The 23,022-nt window shown below is 33.7% G+C and overlaps 1 protein-coding gene across 1 annotated transcript; it reads left to right on the top strand.

Moving 5' to 3' along the window:
* The first annotated feature begins 56 nt into the window (after window positions 1–56).
* LOC149422325 (ATP-binding cassette subfamily G member 4-like) lies at window positions 57–22,143 on the top strand. The gene is made up of 9 exons (XM_089633564.1): window positions 57–234; window positions 1,117–1,234; window positions 5,462–5,651; window positions 11,359–11,504; window positions 12,362–12,854; window positions 14,774–14,942; window positions 15,711–15,811; window positions 20,801–20,956; window positions 21,742–22,143. The coding sequence occupies exons 1-9, from the start codon at window positions 57–59 to the stop codon at window positions 22,141–22,143; spliced, it is 1,953 nt and encodes a 650-aa protein (XP_089489690.1).
* The last annotated feature ends 879 nt before the right edge of the window (window positions 22,144–23,022 follow it).

Genomic DNA, 23,022 nt, shown 5'->3' with positions numbered 1-23,022 from the left:
AAATAATAGTTTGGTTCGAGTACATAATTCGAACTTTGAAATTTAACTATTCGATAATGGATGAAAACGTTGGTTTTATGGAAAGTTGTAAATTATCTGATGTCGAAGTTACGGACCCCTTTTTGTATTTAGAGGAAATCAGGTCCTCCTTGAAGGTTTTGAATAATTTTGCCAAAAGACCGCCAGTTGATGTTGAATTTGAAAACTTAACTTATGCAGTGAGGAATATAAATGGCACAGGTAATTAATTTATATTTCTTTCTCCACATCAATTTAAATTTAAATTACAGTAATTTATATTTAAATTACAGCCCATATTCATCCATAAGTCAGTAACTCACCTATTTTTGAATAATCTATCTATTTGATCTAATCTATTTAAATTTCACTCTTTCAAATCTTGGAAGCGAAAATTAACCCACTTCCCGATATCCGATCGAGCTGAAATTCGGTAGATAAACTCGTTGTTGATGACAATGCATTCCAACAACTTTTTGTCAATCACGTACACACACGCGGACATATACGCAATAAACTAAATAGATGTCGGTCCTACACGATCGGCATCTGGCAAGGTCGGTAGCTCGGTTGATCCCGGTCCCTGGGAAAGGTTCAATCCTAAGCAAACCAAATTTTTTTTTTTAAATAATTTTTAATGAATTTTAAAATAGATGTATTACATATAATATAATACAAAAAACTTAGTTTTTACGAGTTGATTAGTTATTTGTTAACGACTCTTTCCCAAAAATTCATTGTAAAAGCCCAATGGTCGTGTACATATAAATACGAATATAAATAAATAAAAACAGATAATAATTAATATCAAAATTTTTATGAATCCTCCAGATGTTCATCCTTTTTCGCAATTATATTTTATTAAGTTCACTTGGGTTCAATTTTGACTGCTCAATGAATTCATGAAAAAACATTTTTATTTCGTTACTAACAATGCATTATTAGTACATAACATTAGAAAAATCACGGGATGGTCCGTTCATTTTCCCTGCTCTCCGCTACCAGCTCTTAACTCCCCGCACCTAGCTTCCCGTAACTCGTTCATCCCAAGTTCCCACAAAAAAATTACCCGTTGTATGGAACCTTGTCACGTTTCAGGCTCACGCACGATCCTTAAGGGAGTTTCAGGCTCCTTCCGTTCCGGAGAGCTCACAGCTATTCTCGGACCTTCTGGGGCAGGGAAGAGTTCACTCATGAATATTCTCGTTGGATACACGTAAGGAAATTCTAACGTTTATACACTGTATATCTACCTGACAACTGCTTTATTTTTTAAAAAGATTACGTATACATTTTCCAGACAAACGTCAACAAATTAATCAGTATTTTTTTTAACACGAGGCTGCATCGCAACTAATATAATTATTGTATGTTTGAATTAAATCTTCAATACACACATGTTACATACTTACTTCAATTAATTGTTATTAATACTACTTGTGTTATTTCACAAACTAATCATTTAAAATAATATATACAGGTTTTCCAATAAGAGGTGTTATTTTGATATTCAATCGTAAAAAAATCAATGGTTTCGTTGCTTGTGTGGCACGTAGCAACGTTTTGTTGAAAGTAAACGCTGTCCAGATCAATACCATCCAATTCCGGCCATAAAAAATCATTAATCATCTCTAGTTAGCGATCCATTCATCGTAACTGTTGCTCCAGCCTCATTTTAGAAAAAGTAAGGTCCAATGACTTCGCCGGACCATGAACCGCACCGAACAGTCACACGTTGAGGATAGAGAGGCTTTTCAACAATACTTCTTGGGTTTTCCGAGCCCCAGATGCGACAATTTTGCTTGTTGACGAAGCCACCGAGGTGGAAATGGGCCTCATAACTCAAGATGATTTGCATTTGATTCACTCAAGTGAATTTTAATAATTTCAATGCTTTGTTGAAGCGAATGTTGAATTTTTATTAATGGCGTAGTTTCTACTTGTCAAATGTCAAAAAATGACAGCTTCAAATGTAACATCTACAGAAATAACGGGCTATTCAAAATAACACCTCTTATTAGAAAACTCTGTAGTTTGTTTGCGGCAGGTTCCAGAGTGAAAGATATTATCATTATCGCCCCGGTGTAAGATTACCCATTCAGAATTGATACGTTGCTTGAAATGGCTTTGGCCGTGTTTGGTAACCTGATCTGAATTGCCAGGTACTGTTGGTCGTCCCACCTTCCTATTCCTCATCTCCTTTTTCTCCCCACTACCTTCAGCCTCACAACATACCCCAATTGGGGATGCCATAGTTTCACTGGTTCCAGAGGGTTGGGAGCAGTTGTCACTCATGTGCGGGTTCACATAAAAAACTACCATATTTTTTACCAGTTCTCATTCAGTGTACATGTTTTCTACATCTTTAATATATTGGTGTAAAACTGTTTTTTGGAGACTGAAAAACTAAAAATAAATAAAAATATCAGATGTGTTTTTTCCCTTTTCTTTGCTTTGATATTTGATAGTAATTTAAACGAGACAGCTTAACAATTCTCAACTTTCGAAGTATCTTCCAACACACAGCGTTTTTCTAAATTTTATCATGACTACCCACGGACCTAAAAAAGCCCTGGACAGGGCATTAGTGCGGTTTTGTATGAACGGCATTGAAGCCAAATCTAGAGTGAGGTGAAATTGCCTGGCAGCCATCTTGTATGAAAAACTTTTCAAATGATTTGTGTGTTGTTAATGCAATTATGCTTATGATTCTTTTGGTATTTGATGAGAAAAGGAATGGGGTAGTTTTTGGAATTTTTCATACACCTTCCTCACCCCGCGACTCCGAATTATTCACGAATAACTCCGTTCAGGGCTGTTTAGGTTCATATGATTTCCACCTACTGTTTCAAATTTTGTAACTAGACAGACTTCATCTTTATTAATTGCCAACGAATATATTATGTTAACCCCAGGAAACCGCTACTTATCGCGTCGGGAAATTAAAGATCACGGCATTAACATTTTTCTCCATAACGGTACCTATTTACACGGAGAAAATTTACTGATATACCTAATTGATTAAAAATCTCTTAAAATTATTCCTATTCCAGTTAAATACCGGATTGCAGGCCTTTACCGAATGAATTAGGTTTCATGTTAAACTTTTGAGCAAAAAGGAAAGTATTAACGCGACGTCATTAAAATCATTATATTTTCGCATTTCTTCATTATTAACCGAGCAAACGCAGGTGAATGAACACGTGCTCCAATATATTCTGAAAATACTAATATTTTATTAGGGAGCGGCCTGCTGTCCCGCTTCTAACAGGATTTGAATAAATCAGCATTACTCATTTTTCTCCGTTCACTATTCATAAATTATTTCGGAAGATAATAAATTAAAATAGAATGTTTTTAAAAAATGACTTCTTAACTAAATATAGGTGTATTATGTTTGTATATTTAACTTAAATTTGTCATCGAATTAACAATAATTAAAAACAATATTTTGTAACAATAGGTTCACTTCTTTCAATACAGCCATCATGAATACTAATGATTTAGTTACTCGAAAAACTTCGCACATGTCGCTATGAAAATAATTATTCTTTTTAAATTGTTCCTTGATTTCAATCCATTAGTCACCTGTAAAATAATGAAATTCTTGCGCAAATTTGTGTCAAAGATTGTTTTCAAGTACAATTTGAATTCCGATTTTGTTTTTGTGAATAAATGAATCCAATGCTTGGAAGCGGTATTTAACCCAGTTCCCGACTTCTAGTCGAGCTGAAACTCAGCAAATAGACTCGATGTCAATGACAATGCATTCTACCAAATTTTGGTGGCAATCACGCATACCCACGCGGACATATGCGCATTGCTCTGAAATTATACGAAATGAATGCCGGTCCTACCCAATTGGGATTTGGCTCAGTTTTTAGCGCGGTTGATCCCAGTCACTTGGGAGGAAGGTGCGATCCTTAGTGTCACTTAAAACATCTATACGTCGTTTTTTATGGGTTGATTTTTTTGTGTTTAATGATCAGTTTAGAATAGTCAGGTCAGACACTACGCTGCTAGTGGCCTACTTACAACTTTTCTTTCCCATTAGAGAAATGTAGACTCTAGTTTAAAAAATAAATGCAGTGGCATCACGAGGGGTGCCGCCGCTTGTGTGCACAAAAAAGAGATGTCATCCTTTATAATTTTACATAATTTTTATGTGATATTCATTTATTATAGATATTTTGATTTTTGAATTTTGTAATACGATGTTTTCAAATCAATTTTAACTCTTGTTACTTATTTATTTATTCATTTTCGGGAAATCGACAGTTTACATTTAATCAGTTTGTACACAAATATTATATAGTAAAATAAAACCAATTATGGATTTCCTCCTTGTGACTTTACCTCTACTGAGACAGCATAATATGGAAGAAGTAAATTTAATTAAAATTTGTGAGAAACATATGAATTGAAATTTTTTTATAAAACAAAAGATTATATAAAATGAAAAATTTACAAAACAATACATTTATAGCCATGGAGAAAAGTTGTAGATATAACTCAAATCATAATAGAGATATAAACAATAGAGACATAAACATTATTCACAAACTATCAGAGAAATATTCTTTTATGGACCTCTTGCATTTGGTAAGTTCGCAACTGAAAATATCAACCTTGGATAATAGGCTATTGTAATGATTGCATGGTCTGTTCAGGCGAGAATTCTGCTTAGAGTTCGTTTTGCTTTGATCAACCCTGAACAGGACACAAGAGCGTGTTGAACGCGCAGGTACATTGAATGGAATCTTGTTTAGCAACTCTGGGCATTGAATATTATTGTTAACTACTTTATACAGGAATAGTGCATCCTTATGATGCCTCCGTACACTCACGGAGGAAACACCCCATTACTTAGACGTTGGAGATATTTAATGACATGACTACTTCCTGTAATTAAAGACAATGATAATTTTGACGACGTCTAAATTTCGTTTTTATGTAAGTATCATAATATTATGTTCTTCATGTTGGAGGGTTCAGAAAAAGTTGCAGCTCAGAAGAGAGGGGTATGCCGCCACCCGCTTATTTAGACTGCAGCGAGACTATTTTGGAGCGAGTTAGTCTCTGTACTCCTGATAACTATCTTAGACAGGGTCATCATAGATCATTCTATCTTCCTGCCTTTAGGACCAACCTGCCAATGATTCTTCCGATGGGAAGATATATATTGTGGTAGTATATTGCTCCTGAACCAAGTCTCTTCCGATATATACATATTTTGCGTCAGCGAGGAGAGATTCAAAAGAGACATCCTATAGATTCTTGATATAGTCTCTCCTTCACAACTGCCCTAATTTTCTTTGAAATTTGTTTAATTTTTATATTTGAAATTTTTTTTTTGATAAATATTATATGTATTACATTTAAAGTTTGTAATTTATAAGAAATTTAATTACAAATATTATCGTTCTTATTATCATATTTCTAGGTCAGCAAAAGTGACGGGCAACATCCTGGTGAACGGCAGACCGAGGGATATGCGTCTTTACCACAAGCTGTCCAGCTACATAATGCAGGACGACGTGATGCAGCAGTGGATCACGGTACAGGAGGCCATGCAGGTGGCTGCCGACCTCAAGCTCGGGGCCGAGCTGGGGCCGCAGGAGAAGCTGACAGTGGTAACCTAATCCAACCTAGCCCAACCTAACCAAACCTATCCCAACCGTGATCATCATCTTCTTTACCTTCTTCTATCCAATTCTTATTGGGGACTCCACTGTGACAATACGCCTCCAGGCGTCCCTATCCTGTGCTACTTCATCGGTCTCCGCATTGTACGCCCAGGGTCTCGATTCTCGACGAAGTCATCTCGGGAAGGTCCGCAATCTTTATGTTGTCCGTTAGCTTTGTGCTGAAGCGTTGTGCTGGCTTTGTGTTGACGCAACCATTGATTGGTGCCTCTGGCATCCTTATGGCAACACGAAATATTTTACATTTTCACGAATTTTTACTTGATCCTATCAAAATTCACGTTAATTTGTTGGATAAACAAGGGTGCGATTTTTCTACATTCAAATAAGTTGATATTTCTGTTAAATCTTAAATATTGTTAAGCAGTCCTCTTTGGCCAGAACGGATTTGTTGACTGTACACTTTAGTGAATAAATGATATAATTTGTTTTACATACTTATTACTTTTAATAAAATACTAAAGCAGACCCGGCAAAAATCACGGGATTGTATAATTGTAGGATTGGTAATTACTGCATGTTTGCCAAAAAGCACAGACAATGCGCAGACTAAGGACGGGTTGTTTCGGGGAATTTGAACAATTTTTCAAATTTCAAAGTTAATTTCCCAGTTCTGTGAAAGATTTTTTCAAGTTCTGTTATTATTTCAGTGTTGTCATGCAACTAGCCTGTGATGATATAATAACAGAACTTGAATACGACTTTCACAGTACCCGGAAATGAATGTTGAAATTTGATGAACTGTTCAAATTCTCCGAAACAACCCGTCCTAAGAAATTTAAACCAAATATCTACACATTTCAAATATAGAATTTTCTGATAAAAAATAATATTATACAAGTAGGTACTTTAAAGTACCATAGAAATTTATAGAAAAGAATAATAAGAGAAAGAATGACTCCGGAAGTGTGCATTGAGCAATATTGAGCATGATATTCATGTATCACGTGCCCTTGAGAAGACATGGTTCGTGGTAGTTGTCAGTTAGATGCCGCCGTCCGTCTTGTTAATTTATGGCCAGTCTTCTTGAGTTTGCTTAAAAATTCAATTTTACCGATGTTTTAAAATTGTGATTTTTTATAATTATGGTGTACTTTGAATCAATAAGATTTATGATTTGAAATGATCAATTGATTGTTTTAGAAGATTTTTAAATAAACTTAATATCTGCAATTTAGCGTAATTTTTTATTACTAATTAAAAACAAATAGTATTTTGTACGGTAACTTCGGACATGTCACAAAGTCCAGAAGGCCTTATCAATGCTATTCTCCAGAAAATTTAGAAAATGTTGTGTCGGAGGAACGAAATAAGATGATATCTTGTGATGATCTTGTATTGTGCTCTGTACCAAAAACACAATACAGATTTTCAAATAGAGGTGAAAGAAAAAAACCTAAATCACAAAAACCAAAATCACACCGATCGCCGAAAAACGTGGGCGACAATTATTTCAACACTAATTTATCAATAAATTGTTGAATAGATCTCTTTCAGGCCCTTTTCTTCACTTTCTTAGATTTTTTTAAAAATATATATATTTTTTTTTAAACATAGAGAATATTATTTTACTTTATGCATTATTATGTACGCATCTCTGGGCTTCCGTTAAATATTTTTTGCATTTTATTTACAAGATCTATAAGTATTAGTCATGTATGTTTTTCTGAGACAATAATTATTTTTTTATATTATCGTAAACGTGTTTTATATATCAACTTCGAACCCCACCCTAAAATATTTGTTTTTTTATGTCAATAAAAATATGAATATGTAATAACAGTAATTAGAAGTCATGACATCTGATGTTTAGTACGGTTTACAGAGATAATTACGTAGCTATCCGGAGTCACCACACTTGACGTGGTGACTCCGACAATCTTTAAGGTTATTTTTTGAAATATTTATGAAGTTATACATATTAATGAAAATAAATAAGATACCTCAAGGTTCAAATTTATTAAATAAATATTTTAAAATTATTCCTCCTGGCAGTTGACAAATGGAAAAATGTCCGGAGTCTCCTCATTCCACGGTCCCCAAGTATTTAATTGATGTATTGGTTTATTCAAAGAAAATCCAAGTTACAGACAGATGCACAACTGAAATTAATATTTTTCATTATAATCAAAAGTTCAAATAATTATCTTTGGCATTCCCATTCTTTCATTTTTCACATTTCTTTTGTATCCATCTTTGATTCGAATAGCTATAAACGAAGGTTAACATGTATTTACTTTAAAGCTAAACACCATTAATTTTCACCTGACCTACATAGTAAATGATTTCATTTCAATGGATAAACGGTTGCAGTTCAGGTCCGATGTCCACTCGTTTTGCCTTTATTGTTAATAATAATATGACATAATGAATATCGGAGCCTTTTGTTGGCATAACTATAGACATGCATTAATTGCAAACTGTATGTAGGAGTGTTAAAGGTTCTTGTGTACTGCATGAGTTTTCTGAAGTCATGTGTACGAGTATTAGTTATAGTATTTATTATTTATCTACATTGTAATATTTCTACGTTGCTCACACACACTCACATTATCTATATTGTAATGTTTCTCGTTGCTCGCACACACTCACATTTTCTATATTGTAATGTTTCTACGTTGCTCACATACACTCACATTATCTATATTGTAATGTTTCTACGTTGGTCATACACTTTGTTAAATTTATTGATTACTACCACGAAAACGTGAAAAATTACGAATTAAATTATTAATTTAGAAAAAAACATAACTGTCCGTTTTCTTTATTTTTATTTGTATTTATTTTATTTTATTTTTATTGATTTATTGTGAAAAACAGTATAATCCATTTACATTTCACAAATAACAGTTTATAAATTACAGTTTATAATAAGTAAGTACATACATTTATTTGCATGGGTAAGTACATCAATACTATCTGATTAACCAGATTTGTTAAATAGTATGCTTATTGCCGTCTTAAATTCTCTTTGGTTCAAATTGAAAATGTCAATCACAGAAGAAATGTGATTTAACAAAGTAGTTATTCTCCCCAAAGGCATGATCATTGGTAGGTTGGTCCTGCCCCTTGGAAAAATAAATAATCTGTGCTGTCTAGCTCTGATGAAATTATCAGGGACATAAAAATAAATTCGTTCCAGAATATCTGGATTGCAAATGTGCCCATTTAGCAGCTTGTGCGCCACTAACACCATTGCAATATTTCTCCTAACGTCTAGACGTTCTATCCCCAGCATTCCGGCAAGAAAATCAGAGGGATACAATAAAGGGTAATATCCGAACTCTCGCATGTAGAGGTATCGCATAAACTTTTTTTGCACCTTTTCTACATCATTTGAGTAAAGGGCATCTTCGGGTCCCCATATTATCGATCCACTCTCAAGAATGCTGCGAACCAGAGTAAAATAAAGCATTTTTATGACTGCCGTATTCGTAAAAGATTTCGAATTACATATAACAAAACCCAGCATTCGCATTGCAGAGTTGCACACCGAATCGATATGAGTTCGAAAAGTCAGACGCGTGTCAAAAGTGATTCCTAAATCCTTCGTTATCGAAATATGTTTTAGAGAGGTACCAGACATTTTATAGTTAAAATATAAAGTACACTTTGCCCTTGTAATGCACATAATTGTACACTTACTACTGTTAAAATGAAGTTTATTTTAATGACTCCACTCTACTATACCGTCGATATCGATTTGTAGACGAATGGAGTCTTCATTTGTCGTTATACAGGTGTATAGTTTAATGTCATCCGCAAATAATAAAAATTTTACAAATCTTATAAACATCCCTATGTCATTAATAAACAATAAAAAATAATAGTGGTCCTAAATTAGACCCTTGAGGGACCCCAGAATTTGTGGCGTAGAGTTTCGATGTGAACTGCCCGTAAACAACGTATTGTTTTCTGTTAGACAAATAATTATGAAAGAACTATAAAAATTAAGAGAGACAATCAGAAATGTATTTATCGGCAATTTGTAATGCCATCGCTTTTCGAATGTTACACTGAACACGATTAAACTTTTAAAAATCACAAAATCTGCCAAAAATTAAAAGAAAAGATATACACAAGAAAGAAAATAAGAAAAATTAAGAATTATTAAATAATTAAAATAAAATAATTTTCTGATTACAGGTAAATTTGAAACTGGAATGACTAACGTACTTTAACTAAATAAATAAAACAAATTTAAAATCAACCCGGAAAAAACATTTTTTTACCACAATATATCTATTTTTGTTAATATCTGTTTTTTTTTTGTTTTTACCGTTTTGAACCTCACTCCCAGGAACTGGATCTTTACCGCTGTGAACATTTAAAAAGTCTTTTATCTAAAAAAAAAATGGTTTGGCTGAGGATTGAAACTTCCCTTACAGGAACCACGCAAACTATTGAGTAGAACCGACATTTATTTCATAATTAACTGCTGTATTGTCATCCAATTTCAGAGAAATGCGAAATATGTCCGCTTATTTGTGCGTGATTGCCACAAAAAGTTGATAGAATGTATTGTCATTGACAACGAGTCTATTTGCCGAGTTTTAGCTCGATCGGGTGTCGGGAATTGGGCTAATTTTCACTTCCAAAATTGGCATTTATTCAATCACGAAAATGAATCTAAATTCAAATAGATTTATGTGTGTTTAAAAATAAGTCCAGCCGCTATTGTTTTTAAATGTTTTTCAATTGTTCAGCAAGAAAAGCATTGGAAAATGTGGTGAATTATCGGGCGAAGCCAAGTAGACGCTAGTTTAAAATGGATTCATGGAATGCTGGGTTTTAAACATACTTCTTCAAGGAATGGGGAGTCGTATTTTCCACGTGGTCCTATTCGAATGATTTTCAATGAAATTCACATTTAAACGTAAGGCGGATTCAAGCGGGGTTACCGAGTTACTACGTTTTCGCTGAAGAGATGAAGAGTGACGATGAACAAACTGTGGTTTGTCTTTCTTTCTTTGACATGATTATATTGGTAACAGGATAAATCAGAATAGTGACAGAACTTGATAAAGTAATAGTTTAGGTTAGGTTATGTTAAATTAGTTTTATGTTTTTATTTATTTTATTTTAATGCCTATTAAAATACATAATATGTAAAGTAATGTATTCAAAGTCCTCCTCACTAGAGATTGTTTCGAGTTTTAGTTGTTTTTCTACTGCAGGTAGTTAGTTATGTTGGTGTTACTTCATGATTTCCTCATCTTCATGGTTATTATCGATCTCACCTTCATGTTTGTTGATTTATGTTTGTTGATTATGATTGATGATTTCGTCATCTTCATGTTAGTTGACTATAGGTTGCGTTGGTATTACTTCATACTTTTTTTATGATTTCCTCATCTTCATGTTTGTCGACTATGATTGTTGATTTCTTCATATTCATGTTGGTCGACTATGTGATTGATAATTCCTCATCTTCATGTTATTTGGTTTTGTTGGTGTTACTTCATATTTTTAGGATTTTCTCATCTTCATATTTACTTAGCCATACTTTCATGATGTTTCTAGACTTATATTCATATATATATATATATATCTCCATTGTATTTTTAATTTAATTTTTATGGACATTTTTTTTTCTTAATTGTTTTGTTTTGTCATGGAACCGATTATATTTCAGATAGACGAAGTGCTTAGTACCCTAGGGCTGGCATCGTGCCGCAACTCGCGTACCGAGGTGCTCTCGGGCGGACAGAGACGGAGGCTGGCAGTGGCCTTGGAGCTCGTCAACAATCCGCCCATTATTTACTTGGACGAACCCACCTCGTAAGTCAATAAATTACGTCATATTATATACCTGTAATACTGGTATTAACTAATATTGTAGTTAGTTAATGTTATTTGGGTCTTTCATATTGTTGAGAATGTCTTAATATAAGTGTGCTTCTAGATGGTGCGCCATTTTCCATCTTCAGTACAGTTAAATCTAAATCCTTACCCTGTACCATAAATAAACCACTCACTGAATCGATATCTTAGGGCTTTTTGTATGAAACAAATCGGACTTAAAAAACCATAGATATGTTAATATATAGATAGTAAAATTCTCATTCGGAGCTTACTTATTATACTATACACCAATGCAAAACTCTGAAAGTTTATTCCGTAGACTTTCAGAGTTTTTCGTTGGTGGATATAGTCAGGCAATCATATGACGTCACAATATTTCGGTTCCAATTTCGATCAGAGTTATTGCCCTGTACACAGTGTAAAGTGTCAGCTACACTACTCGCTTCGACGCTTCGACGAAGTCCTCGACGAAGTTAGCCGAAGTTCGAAGTGCGTGCCCACACACTCGTGCAACTTCGCGAGTAACGCTTCGAGTCCTTTGACTCGGGCGCATTTACCGACAACAATCGGAAGTCGGGCGAAGCGAAGCGAAGTTGCCCGAAGCGAAGTGAAGTTCGTGCCCACACTATCGTATTCGGTCAACTTCGATCAACTTCGCGAGTAGTGTAGCTGGGCTTTAAGGATTCATCGGATTTTTTTACAGTACTATGTATGATGCTACGTGTAACTTACCAAAATCCAAAGATATGCATCGTTCTTTTACGGTTGTTAGTTCAAATATGTCAATACTATTTTTAGTTAATTTAATTGTCACGGTTCATATTTTTTTTCAGAGGCTTGGATATAGTATCAATAAAGCAATGCATTTGCTTACTGAAGATTTTAGCAAACTGTGGAAGAACAATCGTCTGCACAATTCATCAACCCTCCGCTGCAGTATTTTCATTATTTGACAATGTTTACATCATCGGTCGAGGAAGGTGCGTTTATCAGGGAGCACCATCTCTTCTTGTGCCATTCTTGAGTGAGGTTGGCTGCAATTGTCCAAAGACACATAACCCTGTAGACGTTATCATAGAGGCTATACATTCTGACTCAGTTAATATCAAAACTCTATCAAGAGCAATTAAGAATGGAAAGATATGCAAGTGCAACGAAGTAAATACAGTAAAACGATTTGCACCCCTGAGAAAAATGTCCAGACAGCAAAGTTTACAGGAGGAAATAGAAGTTGTCAAACAGATTGGTACAGGATTTCCGACTTCTTTTTTCACCCAATTCAAAATCAATACGAAGAGAATGCTATTGCAAAAATTCAGGAATACGGTGAGTGAAGTATCCAGTAAAATTGCTTTTAAATATAGGTACTGTATCTAGACCTCGGTGATAATATATTGAACAAGGTTAAAAATGATTTAACTTAGTAAACAAATAAGACACTGAAGAAATGGTCAATTGCAAATTTAATAAAAGCAATTGTTTTATTTAATTTGGTTTGCAATACTCCATACATAGGGTTATCATAAACAATTATGAAGAATAAATACAATAAAGATATATTAAAACATGTGAAAACAAAACAATAATTACGTAAAACAACAACAACAACAACAACAAAAAACAGGAGACAACAAAGTTTGGTGAAGTCAAGTAAAAGCAAGAGATTCGAGATATCTATTAGGTAATGTTCTGGAGGCTATCGTTAAATATGTGCATAATCTTTCAAGCAATTCACAAACAAATTCGCACAAGAATTTGATAGAAGGTTGTCCGTTCCTTGGAAAGGAATATGGAAAGTTTCATCGTTTCTTAGTAGACGGTGATAATTATTGATTTTCATGGAATTATTGATTTTATTTATTTATTGAGAAGATACTGCGTGGTTATTTATAATTGTTAAAAGAAATTTGATTAATTTTTTGTCAATATGTTGTAACTATACTCCATTGGTTTATCTTACCTATTAGAATGAGTTATTTCTCGTAATATATACTATACTAATGTTATGATGTCATAATATTTAAAAATAGAGTCTTGGTGTATTGTAGCAATAATATGTTTTTATGTAACATTAAACATAGATTATTAATTTTGGCTAATCTTTCTAGGCTGGCTAGTAACCTAGAGCAAAGCAGGACAATTTTATCGTGTAATACCTCAAAATATTATTCGTAAGGCGATAATATTACTAACCTCGAAAGTGGGGTAATTCTAACAGGTTGCTTTTAAAATATTTTTTAGGTTATGTAAATATTTTTCTCACTTTCCAAGACCCTAAATAAATATTAAAAAATTTTTTTTATGGAAAACGTTTGAACAAAATATGCAGTCACCAAGCTTAAGAGTTACCAATTATTTTCGCGTAAATATATCAGTGAAATTACTTATTAAGCTTGCTTATGAAATGACCGGTGAGTGGCTGAGTTGGCATCGCGTTTGGTCCGACCCAGGCGTAGTGTGTTCAATTCCTTGGCTGGCTAAGTCCTCCGTCACAACACAAGTAACATTTTACGCTCACTGTGGTGGTATTAGGAGATTTTCAAATACTGTCAGGTCATTCGTTTGTGATATGTTTGTTTTTCTTTTAAAAAAAGTAAGTAACAGTTATGATAATGATTCGCAAAATTTTATGTGGATACCTGCCTATTTTGTATTTGATTGAAGAATTACCCTGATTAATCAATTTTGACCACTTTGGACCAGTTTTATCAGCTTTTAGTGTAGCTTTTCACCGATTGAACTAGACGTCTTTAATTTGGGAGGCGGGTATGGGTACAACACCCATACCATAAGTCACACCAAGTGTTTCGCTACATTTGGTGACTTGGCAGGGGTGCCCGGGTTCACGGGATGAAGTTTGTCTAGGTCTTGGAGGCGGATGCGTTTGCCCACCTACCTCGTGGCGGGTCGGATCGGGAGAGACGGGTTTAGGGAAACCTTTCGACCTCTCCAGCCGGACTCTCTCGACCCATCGCCTTGCACCGTAGTGGGAGGGATGTATTTATAGGTCCTTACCACCCCTAATACCTTTTTCCTTCCCGTAACTTTCTCTCCTTCTTTCCCTGAAAAAAACCCCCACACAGCATCCCCAAAGATGAAATAGGCCCTCAGGGATTTATTCCCTCAGGGCCTCCTGTGTGGAGCTAATGTAAAAAAATGATTTTTCGGATGGCGCTTGTTACTCGATCAATGAAACACGAAAGAAGAATCTTCGGTGTGTTAATCAATTATATCTGCAATTTCAGACTGCTCTGTATATCCAGGTATTGCATCACATAGTGTCAGGGCTATTACTGGGAGGAATATTTTACGGAATTGGAAACGATGGGTCGATGCCGATATCTAACTTTAAATACTGCATAAGTACCATCGTATTCTTCATGTACACCTATGTCATGGTCCCTATATTATTATGTAAGTTCCTGCCTACATGAATATTATACAATTTGCTTTATGTCATGGTCCCTATATTATTATGTAAGTTCCTGCCTACATGAATATTATACAATTTGCTTTATGTCATGGTCCCTATATTATTATGCAAATTCCTGCCCACATGAAAATTATACAATTTGCTTTATGTCATGGTCCCTATATTATTATGTAAGTTCCTGCCCACATGAATATTATACAATTTGCATTATGTCATGATCCCTATATTATTATGTAAGTTCCTGCCTACATGAATATTATACAATTTGCTTTATGTCATGGTCCCTATATTATTATGCAAATTCCTGCCCACATGAAAATTATACAATTTGCTTTATGTCATGGTCCCTATATTATTATGTAAGTTCCTGCCCACATGAATATTATACAATTTGCATTATGTCATGATCCCTATATTATTATGTAAGTTCCTAACTACATGAATATTATACAATTTGCTTTATGTCATGGTCCCCATATTATGATGAAAGTTCCTAACTTGGTACATAAATATTATACAATTTGCTTTATTTCATGGTCTCCATATTATTATTTAAGTTCCTGCCTACATGAATATTATGCAATTTGCTTTATGTCATGGTCCCTATATTATTATGTAAGTTCCTAACTACCTACATGAATTTTACACAATTTGTTTATGTCATTGTCCCTATATTATTATGTTAGTTCCATGAATATTATACAATTTGCTTTGTCATGTTCTATTATTAAGTTTTGCTGTTGTTTCAGACCCCAACGAAATGAGTAATTTTCAAAGGGAATATTTTAACCGCTGGTACGGCCTGAATGCTTATTACACCGCCCTCACAGTAAGTGGACTGCCGTTTATAGTAAGTTTAGAATCATTGTATCACCATGACTAAGGAAATCTTTGTTTATTGATTCTGAAGAAATGCAATAAATGTACAGTTACATTGTTACCGGAGCATTTATTCAATGACAATCCAAGACGTTATGACCCCTTCCTTAGAATTTTTTGTTGTTTAGAAAAATGTATAATTTATTTGATTTCAATTGTTTTTATCACAAATTGACGATAATCGGATGTATACATGGAAGGTAAAAGCTAAACAGCAATATACGAAGTAATTTGTATGTATTTTACAAACAGAAAACGTTTGGGTGACATTTATTTTAACTGCACGTGTTTCGAGCAAATACAATACTTCAAATCATGTATTCTATCAACGTCATAAAATCTAAACAAAAAATTGTTAAACTTTAATTTTACTTGTGTTTCGCTTTACGTTAACTTTTAAAAATACTTTTTGTATTATTAATTGCAAAATGTTTTTTATACATCCTTTTAAAGTCTTCCATCGAAAAGAATCAATATTTAACTTGAACAGGGTCGATATTTTATTGTATTTAAATTGCTATTTTCAACTTTAATACAATTATTTTAAGTCTTCTACAAATCAATTTACTCTTGATAAACACAGAGATTTTATTTTGCTGAATTTGTACTGCTCTTATATTTTATCAGCCTTACTAAAAAACGTAGTGTAAATATTACGCGGCGCGTAAGGTCAGAACTGTGAAAAACTTGGCTAATTAGTATTATTACCATTGCCTTCGGTTAAAACGGTCTTAAATTAGGCTCAAGGCCTGCTTTACCACACAACAATTAGTGAGTGTGTACAGTTAATGTTTACGATTAGATTTATTTTTTGTAAATTGTTTTAATAATATTATGTTGACCCCTTTTTTGGCTTTTGGGAACAGCTCGTATGGTCTCATTGAAATCGTTTTGTCTCCCTTGCTGCCATTGTGAGAAATGTAAAGATATCACGCTTTATATTCAAATCTACAAATTAACCACAGTTAAATGTGCAACTTTATGAAACCAAAGGTCCGGACCGCAATTTGAGATTATTTAATAATTTTTTATAAATTATTTTTATATGAAACGACAAAAAAGTTAGGTAATAATAATGTTTATAAAACAATTGTAAAAAAAAAGGTTTTTTTCGCTATCTGTAATTTAGTAACCGTCAGGTGAGCTATTTATAAAACTTTTTTTTTAAATTTCTAATAGTAAAATTAGAAAGTGTATTTCATCACCTTTCAAAGAAAGATTTAATTGTCATTTAGGACCGATTGTTTAACATAATTTGAACAGTTCATCAAATTTAAAAGGGGAAATTCAAGTTCTAAGAAGGTTCTATTCATATTTGGTCATTATTTCAGTTTTGTGAAACAACTGGCCAATAATGATATAATTACAGAACTTGAATTGAACCTTCGTAGATATTGAAAATCATCTTTGAAATTTGATGAATTGTTCAAATTCTGTGAAACAATCCCTTCTTAGTCATTGTTTCGAATACTTTCAGAAGTATTCAATTTATTTGGATTTTATTACGAAGCAAAAATACGCATAAATTCTGACGGAATATTCCACAATACTGAATCAAATTACAATGAAAATATATAATCTCTGTAAATAAAAATGATTCTTTCGATATGTTACGCTCCGTATTTTTCGCGGTTAAATAAAACTAAAAAATATATATCATTGAAGAAGAAGATAATAAATCTAAATGAACACGGAATATAGTCATAAGAAGGCTATAATAACATACCTCAAACACAATAATCAATGTCAGGAATGACAATGTTCTTCTGAATGGCTCCCTGATATTTTATAGTGTTAGCTAACAAATGTATTATTTTATTAAAAAATATTATTTCTTATTCATAAGTATCATTGAATCGCTGACAGCCCTGAATTGTTAATGCCAAGTTCCTACTCAGCTATTCCAAGTACAATTAATTTTGTGGGTAACAATAAACTCACTACTGACTATTATCATAGACACCTCATACTTCGAATTATACAGGTCATATAGGTCTTATACAATCCTAGTATAAAGTAGTTCAACTATTGTTACACTGGTATATATTTCTTTTGAATTATGCATTGTCTTACTGCACTTATATTAATTAATAACTGCATCACTTGCAATGGTGTTTTTGTTTACACATTAATTGTTCTTTAATTTATTGGTATTATTATCCTGTTTGCCACTGTAATTCGATTATCACTGTATTGTATGGCGTTTGAAAAAAAAAATTCGCTACCACATAATAGTTTTTGGTTATACTCAAACATCTATGTTTGAATAATAATAGTATCGTATAATTTATATCGTTAAGTATACCAGAATCTATCAACTACTTGAATATTCTATTTTGGTATTGGCGTAGGTACCATTATATAAGCTGATAAAAAATTGTTTATCAAAGTTTCCCCACTCTGAGAGGTGACGTTCATCACAGTGTTTTTTTATTATTTTTTTTTTGACTCCACAAACACATACGCCTACAATTTTATTAAAATACATTTCGAAATGTTGTTTAAATATGATATGATTTTTTTTAAAGTTTCAAAGTTGAAAATTGTTAAAGTCACCTCATTTTATGGTACCTATTTTTCAGTTATGTTGAATGTTGAGATGAGCCGAAGTGAACAGAATTTCACAATAAAGGTCTCATCTCAACAAGCAAAAGTTGGTTTTTAAACATTCTTTGTAATTTATATTATTTTATATAATAGTATATAGCGTAGGTAGTGAACCTATCGTTCAGGTAATTTAGGCGATAGCCATCCCAAGCTAAGGTGTGAGCTACCGTGCTCATGCTGATTGACCTGGGGAACAGTGTTACGAATAGTGCCTCCGAGAAACAGGATCGCATCTTAGAGTATTTAGACCTTATCCCAGGACTCGGAGCTCTGCTGGAGTGGACCTTCTATTTCCCTAGATACTCGTGGAACGAAAATTGGAGCATTCAAAAGCTTGGGGCCTGAAAAACATGAAACAGAACAAGAACAGAAAAAATAAAAAGGTAATGGTTTCAATTGGGAATCAAACCCTGGATCTCTTACCGGGACAGTTCAACAACCAATTCAAAAATATATAATTGGCTGTCGATATGAATTAATTGGCGATGGAGGTTTTGAAAACTGGTGTGTATTTTTTTCATATTTTGATCGTACCTTTTCTCACTATAAATTGTTACTACTGTGTTTGAAATAGTTAACAGTTCGGTTTGTGTACCATTCAACATTTTACATTATTTTTTTATAATCATAACACTTATTTTCCCCAATTTTTACATTAAGTACATACAATATTACAAAAATCAATAAGAATAATGGGAACCCACTAAGGCGCAGCCTGTGCGTGGGTAATATAGTCAAATAAATTATATTATTGTACCTAGAAAAAACAAACTATGGGCATATTAAACAAAAACAAGATTACAATTTGTCTAAAAAAATAATGTTTGTATAAAAAGTGTATATAAGGTGAAAAGTTTATGAGAAACATAAACTGATACAAATTAAATAAAAAATGTTCAACTTCTGTATTGAAAAGCCATAATTTTAACTCTTTTAAATATTGAGGAAGTTTAGTTATCACTTGAATAATTATATTCAATCTAATCAAATTCATACAACCAAATGGGTTGTTTACCGATGTAACCAACCCATTATAATATCACTTGTGTGTAATAAATGTAAGGTAATAACAAATAATATTACTTCATCTTCTTGAAATTTATTACTAATAGTTCCTAAACAAATACAAGATTCTACTCGTATTTGTGTTTCTAAGTAACCAATTTTAAAATAATAATAAATAATAAAATATCTGGAGTCAGTGAATTATTTTCCCATTTGATCTCTGGTGAATTGACGTGTTGTTCTTGTATTGTTTTGTATTTATTTTGCTTATATAATGCACTTGCATAATGTTGATTGACTAGATGATCATTTGTGGAAAAGTGTGTGGAAGGGTTTAGTTTTTCCTATGGGCAAGATTTAACCCGGACATAAAATCGGAAGTTAATGATTTATTGTCTTCTTTTCTTAGTAACATATAGAGATAATGATATCCTAACTGGGATCTCCCGTGCTGAGGATTTTATTTACATATTATAATTTAATTATAAGAAATTAATATTACAACAAAGTAACATATGAATTTAATTATAAACATATATCATATTGTATAATTTTTTTTTAAAATAATTTTAAAATAAGTAAGATAGTGTTTTTTTTGTAAAGTTCAGTTTAGTAGATTCGGTTATAGTCTGTGTTTGATATCAGTATATTTTCTATTTCAGATCTCCCTATATTAAGTATCCAGCTTTTTATTTGAGATTTAAATGTTATAATGTTGAGGTTTTTGAGTGAGAGTGGTATTTTATTGTAGAGTTTAATACTATGATATAAGAAGCTTTTTTGCCCAAAAGTTGAATTAAATATGGCGGTTATTGTGTTTATCAAATGAATTTTTCAAAATTCCGTGCATTATGTTGTAAATGATACCGCGAAAGCCTCCGCAAATTCATGACCCTAGAGCACAAATTTCTTAATTATATATCAGGTTATATCGGGCTTGAATTTTTTTCTTTTGGTTTTTTCTCTTCAAATCGAATTTGGATGAACGCTTTATCACACGATGCATATAATAAAAATCGATACACTTAACAGTCGTACCCATTTGTCATAATTTTTTTAATGCAAACACCCCTCAGGAGTCCCAACAGCTCCCCATTATATAGAACCAGTGAGAACCAGTTCCATCCCCAATTGGGGTATTTTGTGAGGATGAAGGTAGTGGGGAAGGAAGTTAAGTATTTTTCACCCATCACTTCATGAGTCTCAGCCATCTAATTTAATTTAAAAAAATCATTTAATAATCAAATCATATTCATTTAATAACAATTTCTTATAATATGAAGCATTTCACATGTAACGAACCTAATTATTTGTGGCAGCGTGTTTGTTATTGTTTGATACTTTTTAGATGGTGCTGGGGACGGCCTGTTTGGCCACCACTTACACCCTGTCTGGGCAACCGATGGAGCTAAACCGGTTTGCACTGTTCAACATCGCCGGGATTCTCACCGCCATCTGTTCCGAGGGATTCGGGATCGCCGTAGCTACCATCTTCAGTGCCAAGGTAAAATTATGCCAAAATAATCCACAGTTTTGTTTTATACATCGTGTTTCAAGTTCGTACTGCGAATCTCTGAAATTCACGAAAGTAAAAACCAAAGGGCAAACCTTTTTTGTTTTTCATTTTTTTCACCGATTTCATTGAAATTTTGTGAATGAGTATGGTTGGTTCCAGCTTGAAATATAGGATAGTTTTGGACCCGATAGTTGGCGCGATTGTCGAGACTTAAACAAAGAATCATTTCTCTTCCAAAAATACATACAACCCCAAATTTTAACTTCACTACATAGGAGGCTGTCTGTGGCAGGACAACGTCTTATATTATAAAATGGGACACCCGAGGAATACTTAAGAGGAAGCTATCGTAAGTAATTGGCATTAAAATCGCTTGACAAACGGAGTCTAGTAACGTTCGATTTCAAGCAAAAAACCGGTTTTTATTTATTGTGTAAATAATTTTATAGGAAAGCAAAAAAAGTTAATCAAGTGAAACTGTCACAGATAATCTCAGCTATAATACTGTATTTTTTAAAAGTTGTTTCCTTTATGCGTTAATACATTTCTATTGAAAAAATAAAAAAATTTAGTAGTTTGCATTTATATTTTTTATTGTGAAATTTATTTTTTATTTGTATTCTATAGCGAAGCGATAGGAAAACCTTCATTATATCTAAAGCAAATTTTTTGGTATTCATAATGTACACCAATTCGTTATAAAGATTAATCAAAATAGTGATTTGGCATTAAGCTTCGCCTTAAATCAACGATTTACAATTTTTTTTTTGCAGAACGGAGCCATCGTGGGTCCATCAGTGATGGCGCCATTCCTCTGCCTGTCTGTATACGGAGCGGGCTTCGGTCTCCAAATAGAGCCTGTCATGACCGTCCTCATGCATCTATCATTCCTACGCTACGGCCTCGTTGCCCTGACAGCATCTATCTACATCCACAGGGACGTCCTGGAGTGTCCAATATTCTACTGTCATCACAGCGACCCCAGGGTGTTCATGAGAGACCTCGGCATGGCAGACGCCAGCTATATGACGGAGATCTTGGGTCTCCTAGGATTCACGCTGCTCTTCAGGGCGGTGGCTTATGTCTATATGAGAAAGAGACTGCAGATGAAATTCTCTTACAAGATTTGTAAACATCTATCAACAAATCTACATAGAGAAAAAATATCTATCTAATTTACAATACTTGTATTTTGTGTCATTTGATGCCCAAATGTCAACGTTTTGTCTTGCTTTGTTAAAAGATGGGCGAATAATGGCTCCAGTGTCAGGGTAATCATCGAGGTGGTCTTGGGGGTCCCATGACCCATGTTTTAGGAGGGAGGAAACGCAGAAGCCGGCAAATCGTTCCACAACCCTACTGTTGAACTCAAATGTTGAGCGCGCGTTTGGCGTGTTTCCCGACTATGCACTGTTGCGGAAGGGATCAATGACGCTGGTTCTTCGGAGCATCTTCCATTTAAATAACGGTAGAACAAAGGTGGTATACCCACCTGACGCCTGTGCTCTAAAGATTGCAAGATAACTCTATGTACATACCAAAAAATTAGGTGTTTTAATTGTTATTCTAGTATGAATTCATTAGTTAGCGTTAAATAAAATCCACAGTGAAATCAAAGAGTTCTTTGATGTGTGATACAAATTACTCTTTAATGGAAGTACAAAAATACAAAATATATAAGAATTAATAGTTAACATTAGTATAGTTAATTAATAAACTTGACGACAGCCATACAATGATATCTAAGTTATTTTTTCGGTAAACACATAAATTCAATTTGGGAGGCGAGTATGGGTACCGCCGCCCCTGCAACCATTTATTGGATAATCAACACCTCTGCCATAGATCACCTCAAGTGTTTCGCTACGTTTGGTGACTTAGCAGGTCTGTCCGGGTTCATGGAGTGAGGTTTGTCCGGGTCTTGGCGACACATGCGTCTGATTGGAAGAGACTGGTTAAGGGTACCTTATGTCCTCTCTGGTAGGACTCTCAGAATATCGTGTTGCACCGCAGTGGGAGGGATGAATTGATACATCCGTCACTCCTGGACACAC

This window comes from Hesperophylax consimilis, chromosome 7, assembly GCF_061612785.1.
Source record: "Hesperophylax consimilis isolate HC1 chromosome 7, BYU_Hcon_1.0, whole genome shotgun sequence".
NCBI lineage: Eukaryota > Metazoa > Arthropoda > Insecta > Trichoptera > Limnephilidae > Hesperophylax > Hesperophylax consimilis.
The sequence above is the reverse complement of the archived record's forward strand: the minus strand, read 5'-3'. Positions and strand labels throughout refer to the sequence as shown.

Bases quoted from the DNA above. Each gene is read 5' to 3' on its own strand.
- LOC149422325 (XM_089633564.1), top strand. From the start codon at position 57: ATGGATGAAAACGTTGGTTTTATGGAAAGTTGTAAATTATCTGATGTC. The intron at 11,505-12,361 runs GTAAGTCAATAA...ATTTTTTTTCAG, and splicing joins TACTTGGACGAACCCACCTC to AGGCTTGGATATAGTATCAA. The intron at 14,943-15,710 runs GTAAGTTCCTGC...CTGTTGTTTCAG, and splicing joins CATGGTCCCTATATTATTAT to ACCCCAACGAAATGAGTAAT.